General features: G+C 38.9%; 1 protein-coding gene across 4 annotated transcripts; it reads left to right on the forward strand.

The window, feature by feature from the left end:
* Positions 1-7,884: 7,884 nt before the first annotated feature.
* On the forward strand, positions 7,885-10,029 carry LOC107833440 (zinc finger protein 776-like). 4 transcript variants are annotated; one of them, XM_016662677.1, is made up of 3 exons: positions 7,885-7,992; positions 8,357-8,486; positions 9,576-10,029. In XM_016662677.1, the coding sequence occupies exons 2-3, from the start codon at positions 8,370-8,372 to the stop codon at positions 9,915-9,917; spliced, it is 459 nt and encodes a 152-aa protein (XP_016518163.1). In that variant the 5' UTR covers positions 7,885-7,992; positions 8,357-8,369; the 3' UTR covers positions 9,918-10,029. The 4 variants fall into 4 exon arrangements, with proteins under 4 accessions (XP_016518163.1, XP_016518165.1, XP_016518162.1 ...); XM_016662679.1 differs by having other exon boundaries at positions 7,887-7,992; positions 8,357-8,432; XM_016662676.1 differs by having other exon boundaries at positions 7,888-7,999.
* Positions 10,030-19,869: the final 9,840 nt, after the last annotated feature.

The following is a 19,869-nucleotide window of genomic DNA, read 5'->3' on the forward strand; positions in this document are numbered from 1 at the left end:
AGGAAGGAACGTACATACTGGTATTTGGATGGATCATGAATTTTGCTGTTTAGAATAAGTCAGAAGATGCTTTTTACATTTTTACCAGCATTAATAGATCATTTAGAGGAAACATTTTATTCCATCTGTAACTGAGGATATAGGATTTGCGTCCGTACAAATGAAGTGTTTTGAGAAACCAGAAACGATCATTTTTGAAATCGGGTTATAGAGCGGATACATTTTGGAACACCGGTTTAATGTTTTCATACGGCTATGCAAGCCACTTCTTTTTTTTTTTCTTTTTAACGATGACCTTGAAGCTCCATCTCTCTCTATGTTCCTCCCTCTCAAAAATGGCGCCATTCAGCAGGGTTGCCAGATATGATTTCCATCCCAAACATAATGTAAAATCCGTCCAACTCCAAAAAAAAACCCCAGACCAAATCTCAACTTCTAATAAATCTCATGTTAATTGAGATTAACATGTGTGTGTAGATTTAAAATATTCACAGTGCTTTTTAATATCCTAACATCAATGTAACCAACTTCTATGAATGACTCATGAATCAGTGTCGCGTTCGGCCGATTTTAGGCATTTCAAAATAAATGAAAATAAGGAGTATAAGAACATTTTATTGAAATGTACAAGTTTTGTGCTTTTCTGCCACACAATTACAACTATTTCAAAAACAATTATCATTTAAACACTTTGTAAAGGCCTGCCTAATGTTGCTAAAAGAACCTAAAACTTTAACACTGCAGCTTTGTTGGTTTTGTGTTTTTCACTGGCGGTTTTACATCATGTGGTGGGGAGGCAGACTTTATCTGTAATTATTTACAAAACTATACAGCGTTCTTTTCCAGGTGAACAGGATCTAAGTCTGCTAAAATAATTGTTTAAGAACTTAAGGAAGGTGAAGCAGGACAAAAAAAATCATCCTTAATTTTTTAGGAATGTTTCACAGAAACATAATGGAAAATATTTTATTCCTGAAGTACAGACTCTCTGAACTGTCTCATACTCTCATTTGCATCTTGCTAGCTAATGTTCTGTTACTGCTCTTTTCCATTTCTCTGGATCCCTCGTCGCTGAATATCTGTGCCTTCACTGCTTACCATACATCCGGTCTAAAAAAACTCAGACCTCAGCCGCACTCCTCCACAAAAACAGGCTTATTTCTGCCAAAACATGTCTCTGAGCAGCTACAGCAAAAAGCTAGAATGTCAAAAAACAACAAAAAAAAAACAAACAAACAAAAAACAGGGGCATATGCCAAAGGTTATCTTTGTGTCTCTCTCTTTTTTTTTTTTTAAAACAACAGTGTGATGTCATTTCCAAGCCCACATGAGTCAGGCAAACAACACATCACCTAACCTTTTGAAAGCATCTAAATACGCCCGTGCAGGCCAAGTCAGCATGAAAGCAGCTATTCTACAGTACGTGTAAATAGAGTGCCAGATTCACAGGTGACTGGACACTGCTGTCATTGTCAGAGAAAAATACAGCATTCACACACAGCTGACAGGCTGCTAGCGGAGCAGCATTGTTTCTGTGTGCGGCCGTAAGTCCTCAGAGTCAAATCATTTGCTGCTCGTCTGCTGTGAAAAGCAGGGACATGTTTACCTGCTGCAGCCGCTGTTCTTCACATAGGATGCACTAAGGCAGTCAGGTTGTTGTTTTTTGTTGTTGTTTTTTTTTTGTTATTATAATTATTTCAAAACAAAAGAGAATTTTTAATTGTGACACATTAATGACTGTCCTTTGATGTATTTTTTATGACTTTCATTGAATCATGTCTGACATCTGCATAAAATTTATATTCGGTGCAAGTCACAAAAGGCCAAATCCAACAGGAACATTAAATCCACCTTAAATGAAGAGTAATTCTGCTTAATGCAAACTGCATTCACTGCAGCACAGGAGGTAGCACGAGGCACCAGGACTCTAGGGGGCACCATGAAAAGCTGCCCCCTAGACTCTCTTTTTTATGGTGCCCCCATAAAAAAGAGAGTTCCCATGAAATTCACTTTTTATTTTAAATTTGTGAATTAAAAAAAAATTACAGATTCTTTTTTTTTAACTAAAAGTGTAAAAAAAATTACATTTTTTTTTAGATTTTTTTAATGTAATAAAATAACCTCCTAATAAAAGTAATCAATAATAATAATAATAATAATAATAATAATAATAATAATAATAATAATCTACATCAATATAGCTTCATTTAAAAGTAATAACTCCCCCTCTTTCTCTACTGCTTGGTTTGTTCCTTTGCCCCATGCGGCACATTTCTAAAGCTGAGTTATGTTATAAAAACAATATCCCTGTTTTGTACCACTGCTGTGTAAGGAAAGCATACTTCCTTGTTCAGGTGGAGCAGTGGTTAGGTGTGTGTTGCTGTCCGTTATGAGGTGGAAAGAGTATTTAAGAAAACCAGAGAGGCACTTAGAGCAAAATTCTGTTTGTCACCTTACTCAGATCCCAGAATGCAACAGTGATCTTACTGAACCTGCTTCCTGAAATGACTAATATTCATATATTATTTTTTCACCGACGAACAAATGTTTTTTTTTGTTTTTTTTTTGTCTCTCCTATTAAGAACTGTGACAAGATTATCACACGAGTCCAAGTTTACATTTGTTAGGAGAAGAAAAGTGGTGTTCACATTTGGCTTTAGGGCAGCCTTGGATGGCTTCCAGTTTTTCTATTTATCAAACATTTTCGCTGCCAAAAGACAAAGGTAGGCTGTCTTTAAGCTACGTGACCTGTGGCTTCTGCACAACACGACTGCCTGGTGACATTCTGAACAGCATTTATTCTTGTAGAAACACGACTCAGCAGGGAGAATTCTTGTTTTTTTTTCCCCCCAGCAACAAATATTAGACTCCACAGAGATAAATCCTGTATGAAACCAAAAGAAGCTTTGGCATGACAATGTGTTGGTGCAAAACTACTAAATGTCTCTGGTGAGACATGTTGTGTGTAGCATTACAGAAGAAGAACTTGGCAGCAAAACTAAAGTTTTAGTTATGTAACTATAGCTATCCATAGCTCCTGTCCTAATGGAGATATATAAAGTATGTTCATGAATTCACACACACAACACAAAACATCTGGAGTATTTCTTTCCCGAATGCTGCGTTCCTCTGTGCTGTGGAGACACAGGTTGGAATGATTGAACTAATCGTCATGACCCGGTTTGTTGGGTACTAAAAGGAACTTCAGTATTTTTCTCAGACTGATGTCTTGGTGTGATATAGATTCAGTTTGATTTGGGACCAAAACTCTAACATCTGTTACCTTTTCAGGTGGTCTCTGAACCCACATGGTTCATTGCCACTCATTTGTAAAACTTTTAGATTTTCTGTCTTGTATCACTTCCTGGTCTTTTACTGAAACATGATCATCTGGGGATCAAATTGTTTGCTCCAGTGTCAAATGCATAGTAAGGTGACCCTGGTGCCTCATTTCCTAGGTATGGTCTCTTCTTACACCATTGAAACATGAGACAGAATCAGAGTAGAGTGACAAAGTGACACCAGAACTAAGTAAGTAATGTTGCTTGATATTAAAAAAAAAAAAAAAAGAAAGAACGCTGACAGGAGTGAGTCTGACGGAAAAAAAGAGAACTTGCAAACAGAAAAGTCACACTAACACAACTAATGACAGAAAAACAGATTCCCAGTGGGCTGATGAGGAGTAGTCATCACTGGATATTCAGAAAGATGAGTCTGGAGCTTCAGTTTGATCTAATCTGAATGTTTGCATAAATTAGCATGTTTTCAGTCACTGTAGTTACAGTATTTGATTGTATGTTGGACGATGAACCATTTTGGTGCTACAGCTGTTTTTTTCAAAATGGCAGTCTGTCTTAGCTAAGAAACTCTAGAGCTGAGTCATTTTCTTCTGACATGAATTGATCAAACTCCATAAGGGAACCTTACATTTAAGCAAAGACACATCTGTGACCAACTAAATACCTCGACTGCTGGAAATTGATAGGAGTCTGAGATTGTTATTGAATTTTCTCCCCTTTTTTAAATGGCTGTTATAAAAAAAAAACTAAAAAAAAAAACCTCACGGTATTGTTCATCTTTAAGCCATTTTTATGCAACCTTTGATATCTGCTTTTTGATATTGACCATGCAATCAATAAAGCGTTTCTACAGCGGTGCTGGTGATATTACTCAATTTTCACAGTTTGGTAATATTAGTCTCGCTAGAGCCAATCTATTGATCTGACCCGTTGGTACGAGCAGCGCTCTGTCTCGCTCTCTCTCACTCTCTCTCACTCTCTCTCGCTCTCTTGCATACGTACTGTAATTTTAGCACAGCAGCTTAGTCAGACTTTGCTGTCAGAGCCAAAGTATTTTTTTTTATTTAAGAACACTGTAGTTTGCCAAGAGTAATTAGGCGAGATTACCTCCCCGCCCTCCCCAAAAAACAGGTTTTAATTAAAGGAAGGCAGCCATGTATAGTTGACTTAAGTAAAGTGATTAAAGTCATTTCAAATGATCAACCGCAATTAATATTTTGGTTGAAATTAGTATTTTTGGAATTGCTTCTGAAAATGCCTTGGAAACTATAGTATGATAACAAAACAGAAAGTTTGGACTCCGTCACCTTAACCCTTTTGTCTTTTGCAGCTGTTCAGCTGAGAGATCTCATGATAAAGTCACATGAATAGCCATAAATAATACTTCCTGACATCATATATTTGAGACAGTTATGTAGGTTTAATGCAAAGCAATATGACGCTTCATTTGCCTGACTGAAGACTGAACACTAAGCAAACAAGTGAAACAGACTAAATGTCTGGTTGTTCCAAAAGTTTTATTGCGCTGAAATGAAAACAAGAAATCCTAAAAGTGGTAAATAATAAATAAAAAGGAAAAAGAGAAACTAAACCTCATAAATACTGTAAATTCTGACCAGATGGAATATGCCCAAATAGCTACACCTTCAAGTGCCTCTCATACACTGGATTGTCTAAATATGAAAGTGAGTTGTGATTAAAAACGTATTTATTCTCAGATGTTTGCCCAGTCTTATGAAAAATGAGTGGTGTGTGTGTGCGTGCGTGTGTGTGTGCGTGTGCGTGTGTGTGTGTGTGTAGGTGTGTGTGTGTGTGTGTGTGTGCGTGTGTGTGTGTGTGTGTGTGTGTGTAGGCTCTTCAAAGCTTTATTCCAGGTGAGTTCAGTCATGCTCGTCCCAGTAAGGGACATGCAGGTTACACTTTTTCCCTCTTTTCTTTCATTTTCATGGATTATTATTTTTGCTTCTTGATGAAATGCTTTGTTGTTCCACACATATGAGTGGCAGGTCCTAATACGCGTAGCAGCCACTGTGCCGAACGTTTCAGTAAAGCAGACTAATTGGAGCCCTGACGGCCAGGTGTGGACGAGTTGAGGTTGCTGCCAGGGCTTTGGCCACTGCAGCCAATCTTTCAACGGATTCTCAAATGATCATGGCGCACAGGTTTGAGGGGCTGGGGGGAGGGGTCAAAGGTCCTGGATGAGATAGCATTGTGCTGCCAACACAATAATGAACCACCTCAATGTCACAGCAGAACGTTGAGCATCTCATGCTCCGTTGCGCTCAAAGGAAGACGAAGTTCCTCCTCAAAGTTCGTTGTCTTTGTTTACCTTTCTTAACGTCATCACGCAGATTTAACTGAATGTGAAAAGAGCCCTGTTGCAATGCGATGCCTTTGGTCAGTCCATTTTTTGCAGAGACTGCACAATCAAATACATTCTACCTGTCATAAAAGTGCTTGTGTCCCTGGGCAAGCATAAACTGTTCAGGAGTCTTCACGACACAAGCAGAAGGTGTTTCACAGCACACAGCGGTGCTCTGTGTGTCACAGAGAGGGAGCTTATGCTCTGTCACCTCCGGTCAACCACAGCCAGAGGTGACAGAGCCAACACTGAGCCTGTGGTTCAGGAACACTCAGAAGCATACACACAAATACATGAAATACACAGCAGAGCAAGAGAGTCTCACTGTGACCTGAAGTGCAGAACAAGCACAGTGATGATACGGCCTTTATCAGTACATGCAGTGTAGTATGTTAGTGAAACAGACTTGCTAAGACTGCTGATGTACTAGCATTGTCCCTGCTTGTACTAACTTTGCTGGGGGGAGGGGGCGGGGGGTTGTTGTTGATCCAAGTTGTAATGTCCCTTTTGGCATTAGAACTTTGATGAGTACTAAAGTGTCTTTTTTGCTGTTATGACTGGCTGAGTGCCGTAACAGAAACAGGAAACTGTGCCACAGGTAAAGGTACATAATAGGAACATTTTTTAAAGATAAAGTTAAAAACTATAATGGAATGTGTCTGTATCAGTGGCATAATGTAAATGCTGTAACCTTCCAGGTCCCAACCACACACTCCAAGTCTCTTAGCAGGCTTCCCTGTACACGATCACCCCTCCATCTCTTTGGCCCTTTCTTCCACCATACAAGCTCACATGGTTCTTGCTCCTTTCCAACTCTATGATTTTCAACAAACTCCCCAGTCATTCAACCACTTCAGTGCCTCTCAGGAAGCCATCCTTAACACCCTCGCTCCTCGCACTCTGTCAGCGCACTGGAAGAACTTCAAATCTCTCCACGCGGCTTATCAGCTGCATTTCCCTTCTCTTGACACCACGTCCATCTGTCTCTTCATTACTTATGCTGCAGAACCTTTTATTAGAAGCTCAGAGAAACACAGACATAAACCCTGATTTATACAGTATCTTGTTAGTCAGGCTGGTACTCGGTCCTCAAAATACCTTTCACTACCATCCAGACTTGATGCCATTGATGCCTTGTCAGGCATCAATTTTTTTTTTCTTCATGCTGGTCATGGGCAACGTCTGTCCATCTATATGTCATTGCCATATGCTCATGCCTAAAAGAAAAACCTTCAGCTCTCCTCAGTCATTGCATCCTCACCCTGTGATTTTGGAATCTGTTTCTGCTAGCCTTCTTTGCCTTCTTACAGTGTTCAGAGTTTTCCCCAACCTCTTCCAGGCATAATCCTTCTATACATCCACTTCTTTCAGATATCTTCACTCATAGTCACTCTCATCTCCACTCTCAGGAGACTTGGTGTCTCTTTTCCAATCCATATCTTCCGTCTTGACTACTTTCCCAGCTCATATGAACTATCCTGGTGAAAACCAGACCCTCAGCTATTGAGAAACAGTCGCTAACGTTTGACTGTGACGTATGTCATGTGCCAGCTTAACTGTCAGATACTGCGATACCTTGATAAATAATCCAAATTGGGAGTTTGTTGTATCTTGTCCCAATGCTTTAAATGCTTTGGTGTATTTTACATCATTGTAGTGATATAATTTGCTATAGACATGCTAACCATGCTAATGCTAGTGCTAGGCATGGTTGCTAATGCTAAAGGCCTGTGCGTCTTTTTAAAAGGCCAAAGTTAGTGCTACAATCAGAGATGTTGGTTTTAAATTTTATTTAATTGAAAATGCATGTAGTCCAAAGATACAACTCATGTTAAAGCTACTATAAGCTGATTTTGGTTTAAATAATATATTATAATTTTTGCTTAATTTTTAATTAATAATTTAATTTTATAATTTTTGTTATAAATTAATTAATTTACATTGTAGAAGCAGCTGAAAGGTAAAATGTTTTAAGATGCCTGATTTGTAATTTATTCCAACGTTGATTTTGATTCATTTACTTTATGCAGTGTATAAAGTATGCTCGTAGTTCCCTAACTACGAGCAAAGTAGAAATCAAAGTGGAAATCAAATTTCTTGTTTGTGTTCAAAAACCTGCAGAATAATTATTTATCTTCCGTTTGGGATCAATAAAGTATTTTTGAATTGAATTTGAATGAAGCTGATTCTGAGTCCGTTTTTAACATTTTCAAAACACATCGAGAACTTGAGTGTTTTAAACTGCACTTACTGTTGGTTCCCTTGGAAACCAACACCACCAGATCAAAACAAACAATTAACCTCCAAGGACACTTTGGACTTCTCTCACAGGTGAATGGTAAGTTTCTTTTCTGTTGTTGACAATCTGTAGTTTACAGAAGAAGTGATGTAAACCTAGGTGTAGTTTGTCTTTAATGTAGAAAAGAATCATGTTACTGTTACCTGTTATTGTTTGTTTTCATCCCTGAGTAAAGTTCAAACTGAAGTTCGTTAAAGACGATTTGTTTCGTAGGAGAGAGTATTCGATTTCACTTTGGTGCCTCTTTTCGCACTTTTAGTCTTTTTCTTTTTTTCTGTCAAATTCATTGTAAAGCAAGACATGTTGACTTTTGAAATAAAAAATTGTTTATGTATAAATCTTCTGGAAGCATATTGTGATTGCTGTCTCTGACTTGTGCCTATCTGTTCCAACCAGTGCTAGATCAAACATGGAGGACTTTCTGGTAAAAGACAACAAGAAGACGACCAGCCCAATGATGTATTTACCAGGCGTAAGTTGTTCTCAACTTCTTCCTTTATCTCTGTTTTTGACTTGTGACAAGCTAGCAAGTGCAATGATTACAGGTGTCCAGTATCGATCCAATGCAAAGTATATACAGGATCAAATACCAATACAGGAAGTTTTTATTATTTGAGTTTTATATATGATCAAATTTCTCACCGTTAGGTGTTGTTGTGTTTTATTTTTTCTTTAAAGTATTTTGTAAAACGTTTAAAAAATGTATAGGTGTCTACAAATAATTTAAACTAAAATTTGCATTTTTCCTAATAAAGGGCAACAAAATATCATTTGAGAGCAAATCTAAAATCCATTTATTTTAACAAGGATCCTCAAACAAGAACATTGAGTTGAGAGGTGATAAAAATCCCAATCCACATGTTTTTTAAATCACGCCTTTTGGTACAGACAGTGGCAGATAATGTCTGTTATTCTGTTTATTTGGTTGAGGAGACCGGTCCGTCAACTGATAAAACTCCAAATTGCCACTTTGGTTAAAATCAAACCAAAAAAACAAACAAACAAAACAAAAAACCTCCAAAAAAACGAAACAAAACAAAAACAACGCAAGGCCAAGTGGAAAACTGGATTGTTGTGTTTTAAAATTAGTGGTTAAATATGTAGATAAGGCCAGGATAAATGGTAGCTCATGTCTAAAACAAATAACATTTACCTTAATTAATTAAAATAACTCAAATATTTTTTAACTAAGATAATGATTTAAAATGTTAAGTTTCTGTTTTCTACTGATGAACATCAGAACTCAGGAAGTTTGATTCAAAATGAGTTTGATTGATGTATTTTCTTTTCTAATTTCTTTTTCCCTTAAAGAAACATAATCTGTCATTTGTTGGACAATGGTAAGGATACTGCAGTAAAAAGGAATTTCAACTTTTAACAGATCCTCACGATTACATGTATGGAATTTTGTTGTAAGGCTCCAATAAAAATAAAGAAATTAATGTCATGGAGATCACCTCAAAACCTAAAATACATTTAAAACTATTGAATCTGGACTGAATTATTGCAAAACAACGTAAAAGAACTTTAATCTTTTGAGATGTCTTCATTCTGTTTTGTGAATTCAACATTCTACGACATTTCTCTCACTGTTCGCCCTGATTCCATTCCACAGAACTCTACTGGCGCCCACCTGAACGTAGTTCATGATGAGAGTCTGAGCAGAGCCGGTGACACTAAAGGTGATCAGCTCCCCCATCCTGAAGAGAACCAACAGCTTTTTGAGAGCCTTCCCACTTTGCCTAATAAGCTCGCCTCCAAACGCGGGAGGAGGACGTACATCTGCGACCAGTGTGGGAAGACGTTCCGGAGGAAAAGGCGCCTGACGGTCCATCTGCGGAGTCACGGTGTTGAGAGGCCGTACAGCTGTGTCCAGTGCGGGAAGAGTTTTATTCAGAAGGGGAATCTTACGGTCCATCAGCGCATCCACACCAGAGAGAGTTTACCTCAGACCTGAACTGGAGGGAAGTTTATCAGAACCTTGTCATCAACATACATCGACCACACAATGTGAAATGTACATTTGAACTTAACAGCTTAAATAAAATTAATTGGGAGAGCAAAGTAAAGTTGCAGTGATTTGTCGATTTTCGTTTTACAAGGAATCAAACGACAGACGCGCTCACGTAGCAAATCCAGAGCAAGTATGGTTCTGAGAATGTGTGGTTTATTGTTTTGTTATGTAATTACTGCTGGGTCTTTTTCCTACAGATTTCAGTGATAACAAATCAGATATGTGATTTGTTATCACACGTCTGATAGCAAATCATTATGCTTTGGCGTAACAGAGGTGTACAACGGGGCTTAGAGCTTAGACCAATACTCTTTATTTTATCTATGCCTATAGGCTTAGAGGACACTCTGTCCAGTAACCCGGTGGTCAGTTTTACCTCTTTCTGCAGTTTTCAGTCCATGCTGTTGTTTAACTTTAAGAAACAATGGTGAAACTTTAAACTGCTGCTGTGCAAGTTACTCAACAAGGTGTTGCTAAGTAACCAAAGAGTGAGTGAGTAATGGAGGGCTCATACCAAACGCGTTACCTGCGTTTGTCCCACATGTGCAGCAGAGGGCGCAGTAAGCGAGTTCTCAGTGTTTTGCCAACCTCCATAAAACAGAATAAGTCAATAGAAAAAGATCGAGGTCAATAGCCTTCATAAACATAAAAAAAAATCTACTAAGCAATTTATTGCGAACAACCATTAAAATAAAAATAGGCTGTTTGTCAGCTGATCAAAATTTGAGACCATAACTCAGAAAAATACCCCCCCCCCAAAAAAAAAACCATGAAAGAGAAATAAAAATGTCAAGAAAGGAGTAATGAGTAGCTGCACCGTTCTTGTTAGAGTAGCAGCATCTCAGAGAACTGGATGTGGGGTTGTAGCATCTACATGACACTCTGAGGGCACCGCAGTCCACTGCCTGTTTGAAAAAGGCCTTAAGACATTTATTTTTAGCAAAATGTTTGGTTCATTTTCTTACATACTGGTTTTAATCTCTTTTATCTGTGCATCTATTCATTTATTTAATTTTAATTCATGTTTATCCATTACAAGTGCAAGTTTTGTTCCTGTTTCCTGCCCTTTGAGATTTAAATATTTAAATGGCATTATAAATAAAGTCTATTATTATTATTACGGTTATAATTTTAACATTCCAACAGCAATTCACCTTCAGGTGAAGGAAATACCACATCATCGTACCGACTCTGCCAACAGCTGTTTGGTAGTCAAAAACGTTCCCTGAAGTTCTACATAACTTCATCAAAACTGAGCGAATTTTCAGTCATTTGATTTGACAAGCGGTTTTTCATCTTGCAGTGAATACGAATGCGACACACTCCAACGTGTGTCAGCTTCGCCAGCTAAGAGAACAGCCAGTTCACGGGAAGAGGATGACTGAGTGATTTTGTGATAAATTGGATAGAAATGCACAGCAGCTGGATCCAGATTGACAGCTCCAAGTCAATGAACACCCAGGTATAGAGGTGTAATATCTCCTAAGAGTCTATTTTTCTGACTGACAGACAAGTTCAGCCAGGTTACTGTTTTCACAACGCAAGGCAGTTCTTCAAGCGTGCAGAACTTGGACCCACTGAGGGAAATAAGGAGAGACGCTGCTGTCAAGCTGCTGTTTGAAGAATGAACACACAAACATTAAGAGTAAGACTGAGTGGAGGGAGGGGGGGTTGGTGGTGGTGCTATTTGGAGAATCAGTGCAGATGCATTGACTGACAATCCCCCGCTAAATGGTTTTGCAGCACAATTATTGCTTTACAAGCTGTATTTTCTCCTGTGAGCAGCGTTATGCTGTTCACTGGATCGATTAATTTCATATCTAATGATATCTGTGCGCGCTGAATGCTCAAAAAGTTGCAGGATTTCAGAGTTCCCAGAGGAACTGCTGTAAATCACAGAGACTTTGAGGAGGAGACCAGATAACAGAACATCATGGGACGACACAGTTCGTTAAAACAAATAATTACAGGAATCATTAATAAACTTTTCTCTGCAACTAGGAAAATAAAAAATCTAAAACATTGGAACGAAACAATACTAACCAAATGATGTTGGCTTAAGCTGAATAGAAAGTCTTGCAAAAGTAGTTTTTACCATTTCAATATTTTATTGATGAGGATGAGTTAAGTCACGGCATATAATAACCCTTAGGGGGAAAAAAGTGTTTTTTTACATATTTGTTAAAACTGTAACAATTTATGAGACAAATAATCTACAGGGAAATTCTCCACGTCCTCCCAGTGCCCCTGCAGTGATCTGCAGAAACTGCACCACTTCCAATCAAAAATAAAAAGTCAGAGACAGCTGATCGGTGTTGTAAGTCAAGCTTGTGTATGCGCTGCTCATTGTGTTACCGTTCCAGGAAAACTTTACATCCTTCGTCATCCGTAGCCCTGCTAACTAGCCTTAGCATTCCTGATGGTTCCAACTGTCGGGAAGACGTTGTAGCACAGCAGAGAGAAAAATGGGGCAGTTGAGATGAGCGTGTTCACAAGCATGACTGACAGCGCTAAGACCCTCCTCCTGGCTCTGATTGGTTGTTTCTGACCAACCGGTGTGTTTCTGTAGTTAGCACTTGGACCAGTGGGAGAAGGTAGAGGAGCTCCATTTTTTTCACAGGTTCTCTGGCTTATCTTGTTCTGTCACGACATAACAATAAGTTTAACAAATATGTGAGAAACATATTTTTTTTTTAAATAAGTTACGCACTGTAGCTTTAATAGACTTCTGGAGCACCTTGTTATTTGAATTAGGTGTAGGGAAACTGAGACACATCTAAAGCTTGACGTACAGTGAGGCCGTGAGGACCAGGTGTGGGACAGGCTGGTCAAAGGTCACGTTCATGCAGAAGTCAATTGTGACCCAAATCCAAATTTCTTTGGCTGCATGCGACCCACATCCAGCTTATTCAGTGCAGCCTGAATGTCCCTGTTCTAATCTTTTCATCCCAAAAAAGTCAGATTGGTGCCACGTTCACATGTGGAGCTACATCTGATACGAATCCGATTGTGGTTTTAGTGTGATGAAATATGGAAAAAGTTATTACTAGGCAATGTAAATCTGTGCAGTTTTATTCAGTTTTCTCAGCAAACAACTCTCAACCTTTCAACTATCACTTTTCCTCTCATGCAATACGACATTTAAAAGAGTTAGACCACTGACTGAGTACACTGAGTGTTTTTTTTTCTTTCTGTTTCTTCAGACTGGTTTCTACATGACTGGAATATCTTTCTATACAGCTAGTAAAAGATGTGACCATCCATTGGAAACTGCTGTGTAGATCAAAGAGCTCTGCATCAGTGTTGGACAGTGAAAATGATTAGTCCATGCCCAGTGGCTGTCTTAACCTCAGTGAAGCTGGCTTTAGTAGGAGACTTTTTTTTTCTGCTTCACTGCTTTCCATCCCATCTCATGCAAGCACAGCTTTTTTCAGCCCCGATGTCGGACTGGAAATTGTTCAGAACGAATCGCCAACAACCTTCCAACCAGAAGCCCCGAAACGACTCTCAATGCCAGGCGGTGCAACGGCCAAAGCTAAAGTTCTTTATTTCTTAACTGACCAAATGTACAAGGCAACATATTTTGCATTTGAAGTTTTGAAAAAAAAAATCCTGCAGCGCAAACTGTCACAGCGCAGCAACATTCTCACCCACTCGAGTGCGGCAAGGGTCAGACTTCTGGTTCAAAGAGAGACGGGCTGTCAGGCTGTCAATCATCTCTCGGTCGAATGAAAGATCAAAAGGCAGATCAGACGACTCTGCTGTTTTGAGCCGAGCGTCGTTTCGCTTCGGAACAGTTTTTGCCTTTGGTGCTGTGTGCTGTCTTATCGCCGCCCCTCCAGATCATTATCATCGCCGTCCCCGGCTTCGCTGCTGTATGACACTTGTGGTCATGTTAGGTGTTCAAGCTGTGAGGGGATCTATGCCTTTCTTGATTGGCCTCAAACCGCAAACTGTGACCGATTTGCTAGCATCATCGTCAAAGTTCTGCTCTTTTCCCAATTCACTTGGGCCTCTGGTAATTTACTCCCGTAGAGGTTCAGGACTACAACCTGTTTTGGGGGGCTGGATGAGAATTCCTTCACAGGAACGATGTCAGTTCAACCAAAAAGGCAGATAAAACCCTGCGCTAAAAAACAACTAAAGTTAACCATTGAAGTTAGTCATATATATTTTGCTTTTTAGATTCGAATACTGTGCTTTTGGAATCCTTGCTTACTGCATCTTGCACATAATGTGAAGAGACAGCACTGGGTGCAACAAGCCTCAGGTTGGGCTTTGATCAAAACATCAGAGAGCGATGCTTAGGCAGGTATTTAGATTTTTTTCTCTTTTGACAGACTCTCCAGTCTGTTAATCATGACTTTAAGCCATTTTTTCACACCAATAAACTTAATGGCTCACGATTACTCTGATTTGTGTCGAACGTCTAGAAACACCATCGATGAGTTCTTGCTTTCAACATTTAAAGAAAAGCCTTATTTAGGCTTGTTTGATCGTGTGGATTGTAATTTTCATGTCTGCTGGTGGTGTGCAGATTGGTTACACTCTGATGGTGGCATAACCAGGTAAGACCTGATCACCTTTTTCATCTAGTCAGTTGTCATTGTTACTGTGTTTCTATACCTGGTAGTCTGGTAGACTTGGTTTGACTGGGGATCAATGTTTCAACACTGGTTACATTTTCAGGTCCCGCTTTTCGATTTAAACTGAACATAAAAACAAAAAACAAAAAATCTGTTCCTCCCTCTGTCCAGTGGTGGCGCTGCACCATGAACCACTGAAGGAAACAACATGAAAACCCCTGAAGAAGATACTGAACACATCTTCCTTCACATATGGTGTAGCGTGAAATGGTAACAGTTGCAGACTTTTTCTTTTGTTTTTGTCAAACGACCATGAGCCATTTCTCCCACTAGCAATAGACTCGCATGTTTGTTATTGTTGTAGTTACCCAGAATACCCTGCTGTTCTTAACTTCCTGATTTTGGCGCGTTCTCTGGTCCGCTTGGTGTTCCCGTGTGCTTGCTAGCGCCAGAGTTCACATCGACCTAGGTTTCTTAGCAGACCAGTTTTCGTTTTTGTCAGAGTTTGATTACGCAGTCACACCTCCCCGAACCAACCGGACTTGCTAGGCAAATGAGCACTGGGTGCATTTGATTGTTACAGACTCCTAAGTTCTAGTCCCAAAATTAAGATTTTTTACACAGAATCTTCTGGAAAGTGCTTACACTTCATCAGACATACTGCACTGGTTCAGTGCACTGGATCACCGCCGTGTCAGACCAGAAGAGAACGGTCTTAATAAAGTTCATTTATTATCATTCCAGCAGGTGACGCCCTGATAGCAGGGGGATATCTCTTCATGTACAGAACCATCATCCTCCTTTTACCATGAAAAACAGAATAAATTGAGGAAAGAGAAGGACAACAGGAGCAAGCAAAAAAAGAACTAAACACTTTATTTGCCATTTGTTCTGGTTATTGTCTCCCAGCTCCCACCGCAGCACCACGCTAATTCCCCAACCTTCCTGTCGACCTTTAGTTCTGTTTACACTCCGACACACTGATAGGCACGTAAAGGTAAAAAATCGACACAGAAAGTCAGTCATTTAAGAAAATAATAACAGCTACTCAAGCCGGCCACAATTTGTGCTCTTTGTTATAATCAACTGTTTTTTTTTTCCTGGGGTCTAATGTGACAGATGAGAAAAACTACAGCATACTTACAAAATAAACTTTTACTTGGTTTTAAAATTTGTTTAGAAGTAAAACCCTGAATTCAGCCAAACAATCATCCTTCATCAAAGAGAATCTGTCAACATGGCAGGAGGTAATTCTCAGCTGTCTGGCCCTTTATGGGAGGAACAGAGAGAAGGAAACATAGGTGATAGAAAGATATGCAATATGAAGTTCTGTTTCATCCCTTAGATGGAGGGGCCTTTTGTTTACAACTAATGCCTGTCGATGCAAACTGAACACATACCAAGGATCATATTGGAAGCACTTTGCTGTCGTCTGGCAGCTACAGGAACTGGGACAACACAACAACACTAAGACATTCAGCTACTGAGGAACTACTTAGTCAATTAATTTAATTTCAAAGTAATGAAAAGCTATCCAGCATTTAAAATTCTCAATATTAACATGGGAATGAACAGAGTGACGTGAGAAACAAACAGGTGTGTAGGAACATAAAAATGAGCTGATAAACACGACAATTGCAGCCACTTCAGCGCCGACTTCACTGTGGTTCATGAATTTTTCACCGCCACTCTTACCCCCCCATGTACCCCATTTATAAGAATCCGGGTTAATTCATCCTTTCTCCTTTACACATTGGAACCGAGATGATCTCTTTTTTTTCTTTTTTTTGTGGCACAAGATGCAGTGAACCTTTGACTTCAATTTCCTGGAGCTGGCAGAGCAAAATTAGAAGAATGTTTCAGCGGAGTGCACTGCTCCCTGGCCTCCATTGTGAAGGCTAAGATAAAAGGTGGGGAGGCCTGATGTAGTTACTGACGGATGACCCCTCATCATTTAGTCTGCCCCGCCGCAGCGCCAGAGGTGTGGAACCTTGTCATTGGAAAAGCTTCATCCATTCACCAGAAAACACGAAGCAGAGCAACACACAACACCATGATCCAGCTATATTAAAATAAATATGCCTGTCATAAAAAAAAAAACCCGGGAGCTAAATATCTTAAAGAAAAGCACTGATGATTATTGACTAAAAACATAAAAATGTACATAAGCACCAAGAATTAAGCAAGAATGTAATTCTTAAGAAACAATTTAGCTCAAATTTAAATCTTTTAAAACATTAGAGATTTTTTTTTAAATTAAGCTGGTACAAGAAAGGGTGCAGTAACAAAATACTGTTACTATTATTACTATTAGCAATGACAAAAAACTGATTTTGAAAAGAGGATTGTTTTTTGGGGTGGAGGAGGATCTGTTTGCGCTGTTGTGTCTGATGTTATGGTGTTTCATGTTGTTGCTGTTTTTGAAACCAGCAGTCACTTCATTCCTGTCATTGGCTCACCATTACCTTAATAGATGCAATTGTCCCAGTTCACACACTTACCCAACCTGCTGGAGGTCTCTAATTCTGCTAAACAAGCATGTCCAATTCAGTACAGTGGAGCTGCAAAATACAAATTTAATTTGTTAAAACAGGACAAATTAAAATAGTGAAAATAGTGACAAAGTAATTGGTTCCGGCCTCGAAAGCACAGCAATGCAGTTGGCAGAATTGCTGCCTTTTCAACAAGATCTTAGTCTTTGTCCTTCAGATTATATCAGGTGAGAAAATGCAGCAGTGTTTAGGTGATTAGATATAAGTCCATCAGTGTTAGCTGCTGTGAATCTGTAGCTTATAGCATTGAACAAAAATAAATGCATAAATGTTAGGATTCCTATAATAAATGTTACAGATTATTTACAGTAACTATTTTTTGGGTAGACATTAAAGATTCATCTAAATGATTTGAGAACTTAGAGGAGCCTCAAGGCTTTGTTACATTATGATTTACTGTGCAGTGCTCTGTGTTTCAGCCGGATGATTATTTGTGTTGCGCAACACTCTGACTTCCACTGATGAGCTGTGGTTGACGAATGCTAAGTGCTGTTAGCAGCTATGGAAGTAGAGGGAGACGGACAGGAAGAATTGCTGGAACCAGTTTTAGCTACACAGAAAACAAAACAGCCCAGTGGCAGACTGGAAAACAGAACTGGCTTTCCCCAATACCACATCCTCGATGCTCCGCCCTTTTTACCTATGATTATTACTAAAATCTGCCTTGTTATAAATAGAAGAGGAAATTCATTTTGGCTAACATTACGTGTACTTGCTGATCGACGAAAGTAATGACATGGAGAAAAAAAAAACACCTTAGAAATATTTAAAAATGCTTTTCCCTACATCAAACCTGAAACTGAAAAAGAAGTGTAATGTTAAAGGCATTGCTTTTTACGTTTGAAGGTTAATTTGAAATGTTTTATTCCTCATTTGGTTTTGCACTTTAAAAAAAAGTTCCATATTTGTTGTTACTTTATTTGTCCCCTCAGAAACCTTTTCCTTGTACCAAGATGGGAGAAGAATATTTAAACACAAACACAGAAACAATCACAGATTAACTAAACAATAAAAAAAATCTATGAAATATCAGAACAAATATCAAGTACAGGTCTCAAGTTTTCAGTTCAATCTTGAGACTAAAGTAGTTTTCTTTTAAGAAATAAAATATTTTCCTTAAACAAATTAACTGAATTGTTTTTACTAGCATTTTCTCTTTTATATATTTGTTTTCCTACCTTAAATAGACATTTTTTTGTTTGATTACTCAATTAATCAGAGCAATAACTGACTACTCACTGACTAAAATAACCGTTTGCCACCGCCGCAGTCAACGCTGTGCAGTAAAGCTTTAGCTTCTCAGTCTTCCTCTTCCAGCCGCTGTTGGTTTAAACTTCCACTCCTCAGCTGAGCAGTGAATGGGCCAACAGTCTACCGGCATTTCAAACAGCTTCGGTGTTTCATTAGCTTTTGATAATGGAATTAAACTGGGGATTAGTTTACAGGCTGTCTGACAGCGTGGCCCCTCATGTCATTCGCCCTCGGGGACCAATTTTTCTCAGCTCAGAGCGGTCTTGCTGCGCCTCGGCTTGGACTGCTGCTCTGGCAGGAGGCTGCCTTCCTCTCCCCTGGTGGATTGGTCATAGTTTCTTCATCCATTATGTTGCTATTTGCCACCACCCCCTGCTGTCTGTCAGTGGTATGAAACAATTAGCAATCAATGAGATCCTGCTGTCAACAGGAAGTTGACTGCAAGACATCCATCATACATGTTAGAGAGGGGGAAAGCATGGAATGTCTTCTGAAAACATTTAAAATTAAAAGCATGCAATATTTCTGCGCTCCATCCATATGCATTTTTTTTGTAGTTTAATCTGACAAGAAGTAAAACCTTTCCAACTCTGAAGAGAGAGAATACTTTAAATAAATGCAGATGGCTTTATTTTAGCGAGAGCAGCTATATGCCATATTTATTAAGTTGTTGTTGCGGGAGGGGATGTGTAGGGAAATAAAGTGATGAAGGTGAAAACGGAGACCATTTTAATGAAGTTTTATATAAGGGTACGGCATCCCATGATGCCGTCTGCTTCATGCAAGTCACTCAGACATTAAACAGCTCCTTGGTCTTTCAGTCTGGGTGGGCGGGCTCACTGGGTCTGCATACGCACATGTCACAGGCTACAAGTTGAACTTTTCTTTACTTTTTAAAAATTAGATCAAATTCTGTGTCGTAGCAACTTTTACAGCTTTTTTGTAACATTTTATTTGAAGGGGTGAGCATAAGACGGACATGACAGTGTCGTGAACATGAAGGAGTCTTTATGAATGGTTATGACTGTTGTCATGAAGTGTCATTCAGTAAATAATGACACTTTTAATGTAAAGTTGTACTAAAAGTTCCATTAAATATGCATTGAAAGTGTCAGCTTTCAATGAAGCTAGGCCAACTTCTTATTTTTGGGAGTTGTGCAAAACAAAGGGTTGTATGCTGTTCACGTTAACAGATTTTTTTTGCATTCTAACTTGTAGCAACTGCAGACTTTGTTGTTGTTGTTTTATTTTATATGACAAACCATTGCAAAGTAACATTGCAGTTAGTTGTGAGGTGCTAGGTTTATATCGACTCTTTCCTCTTTCAAATGGGAAATATAACATTGTTCAGTGAAATTTCTACTATTTGATCATATGGGGTTTGAAAGCAATTGGTTTCAATGGATTTTAGAGTAAAGGGGCTACAGATGAATACTTACCATAATGCTTACCATATTTTGATTTTTTTTTTTTTTTTTAGCAAACCACAAAGTAGTTCCTTCCAGT

Source organism: Poecilia formosa, unplaced genomic scaffold (assembly GCF_000485575.1).
Source record: "Poecilia formosa unplaced genomic scaffold, Poecilia_formosa-5.1.2 Scaffold384, whole genome shotgun sequence".
Lineage (NCBI taxonomy): Eukaryota > Metazoa > Chordata > Actinopteri > Cyprinodontiformes > Poeciliidae > Poecilia > Poecilia formosa.

Excerpts from the sequence above, each read along its gene's own strand:
- LOC107833440 (XM_016662677.1), top strand. The coding sequence starts at position 8,370 with ATGGAGGACTTTCTGGTAAAAGACAACAAGAAGACGACCAGCCCAATG. Across the intron at positions 8,487-9,575 it reads TTTTGACTTGTGACAAGCTA|AACTCTACTGGCGCCCACCT; the intron begins GCAAGTGCAATG and ends TCCATTCCACAG.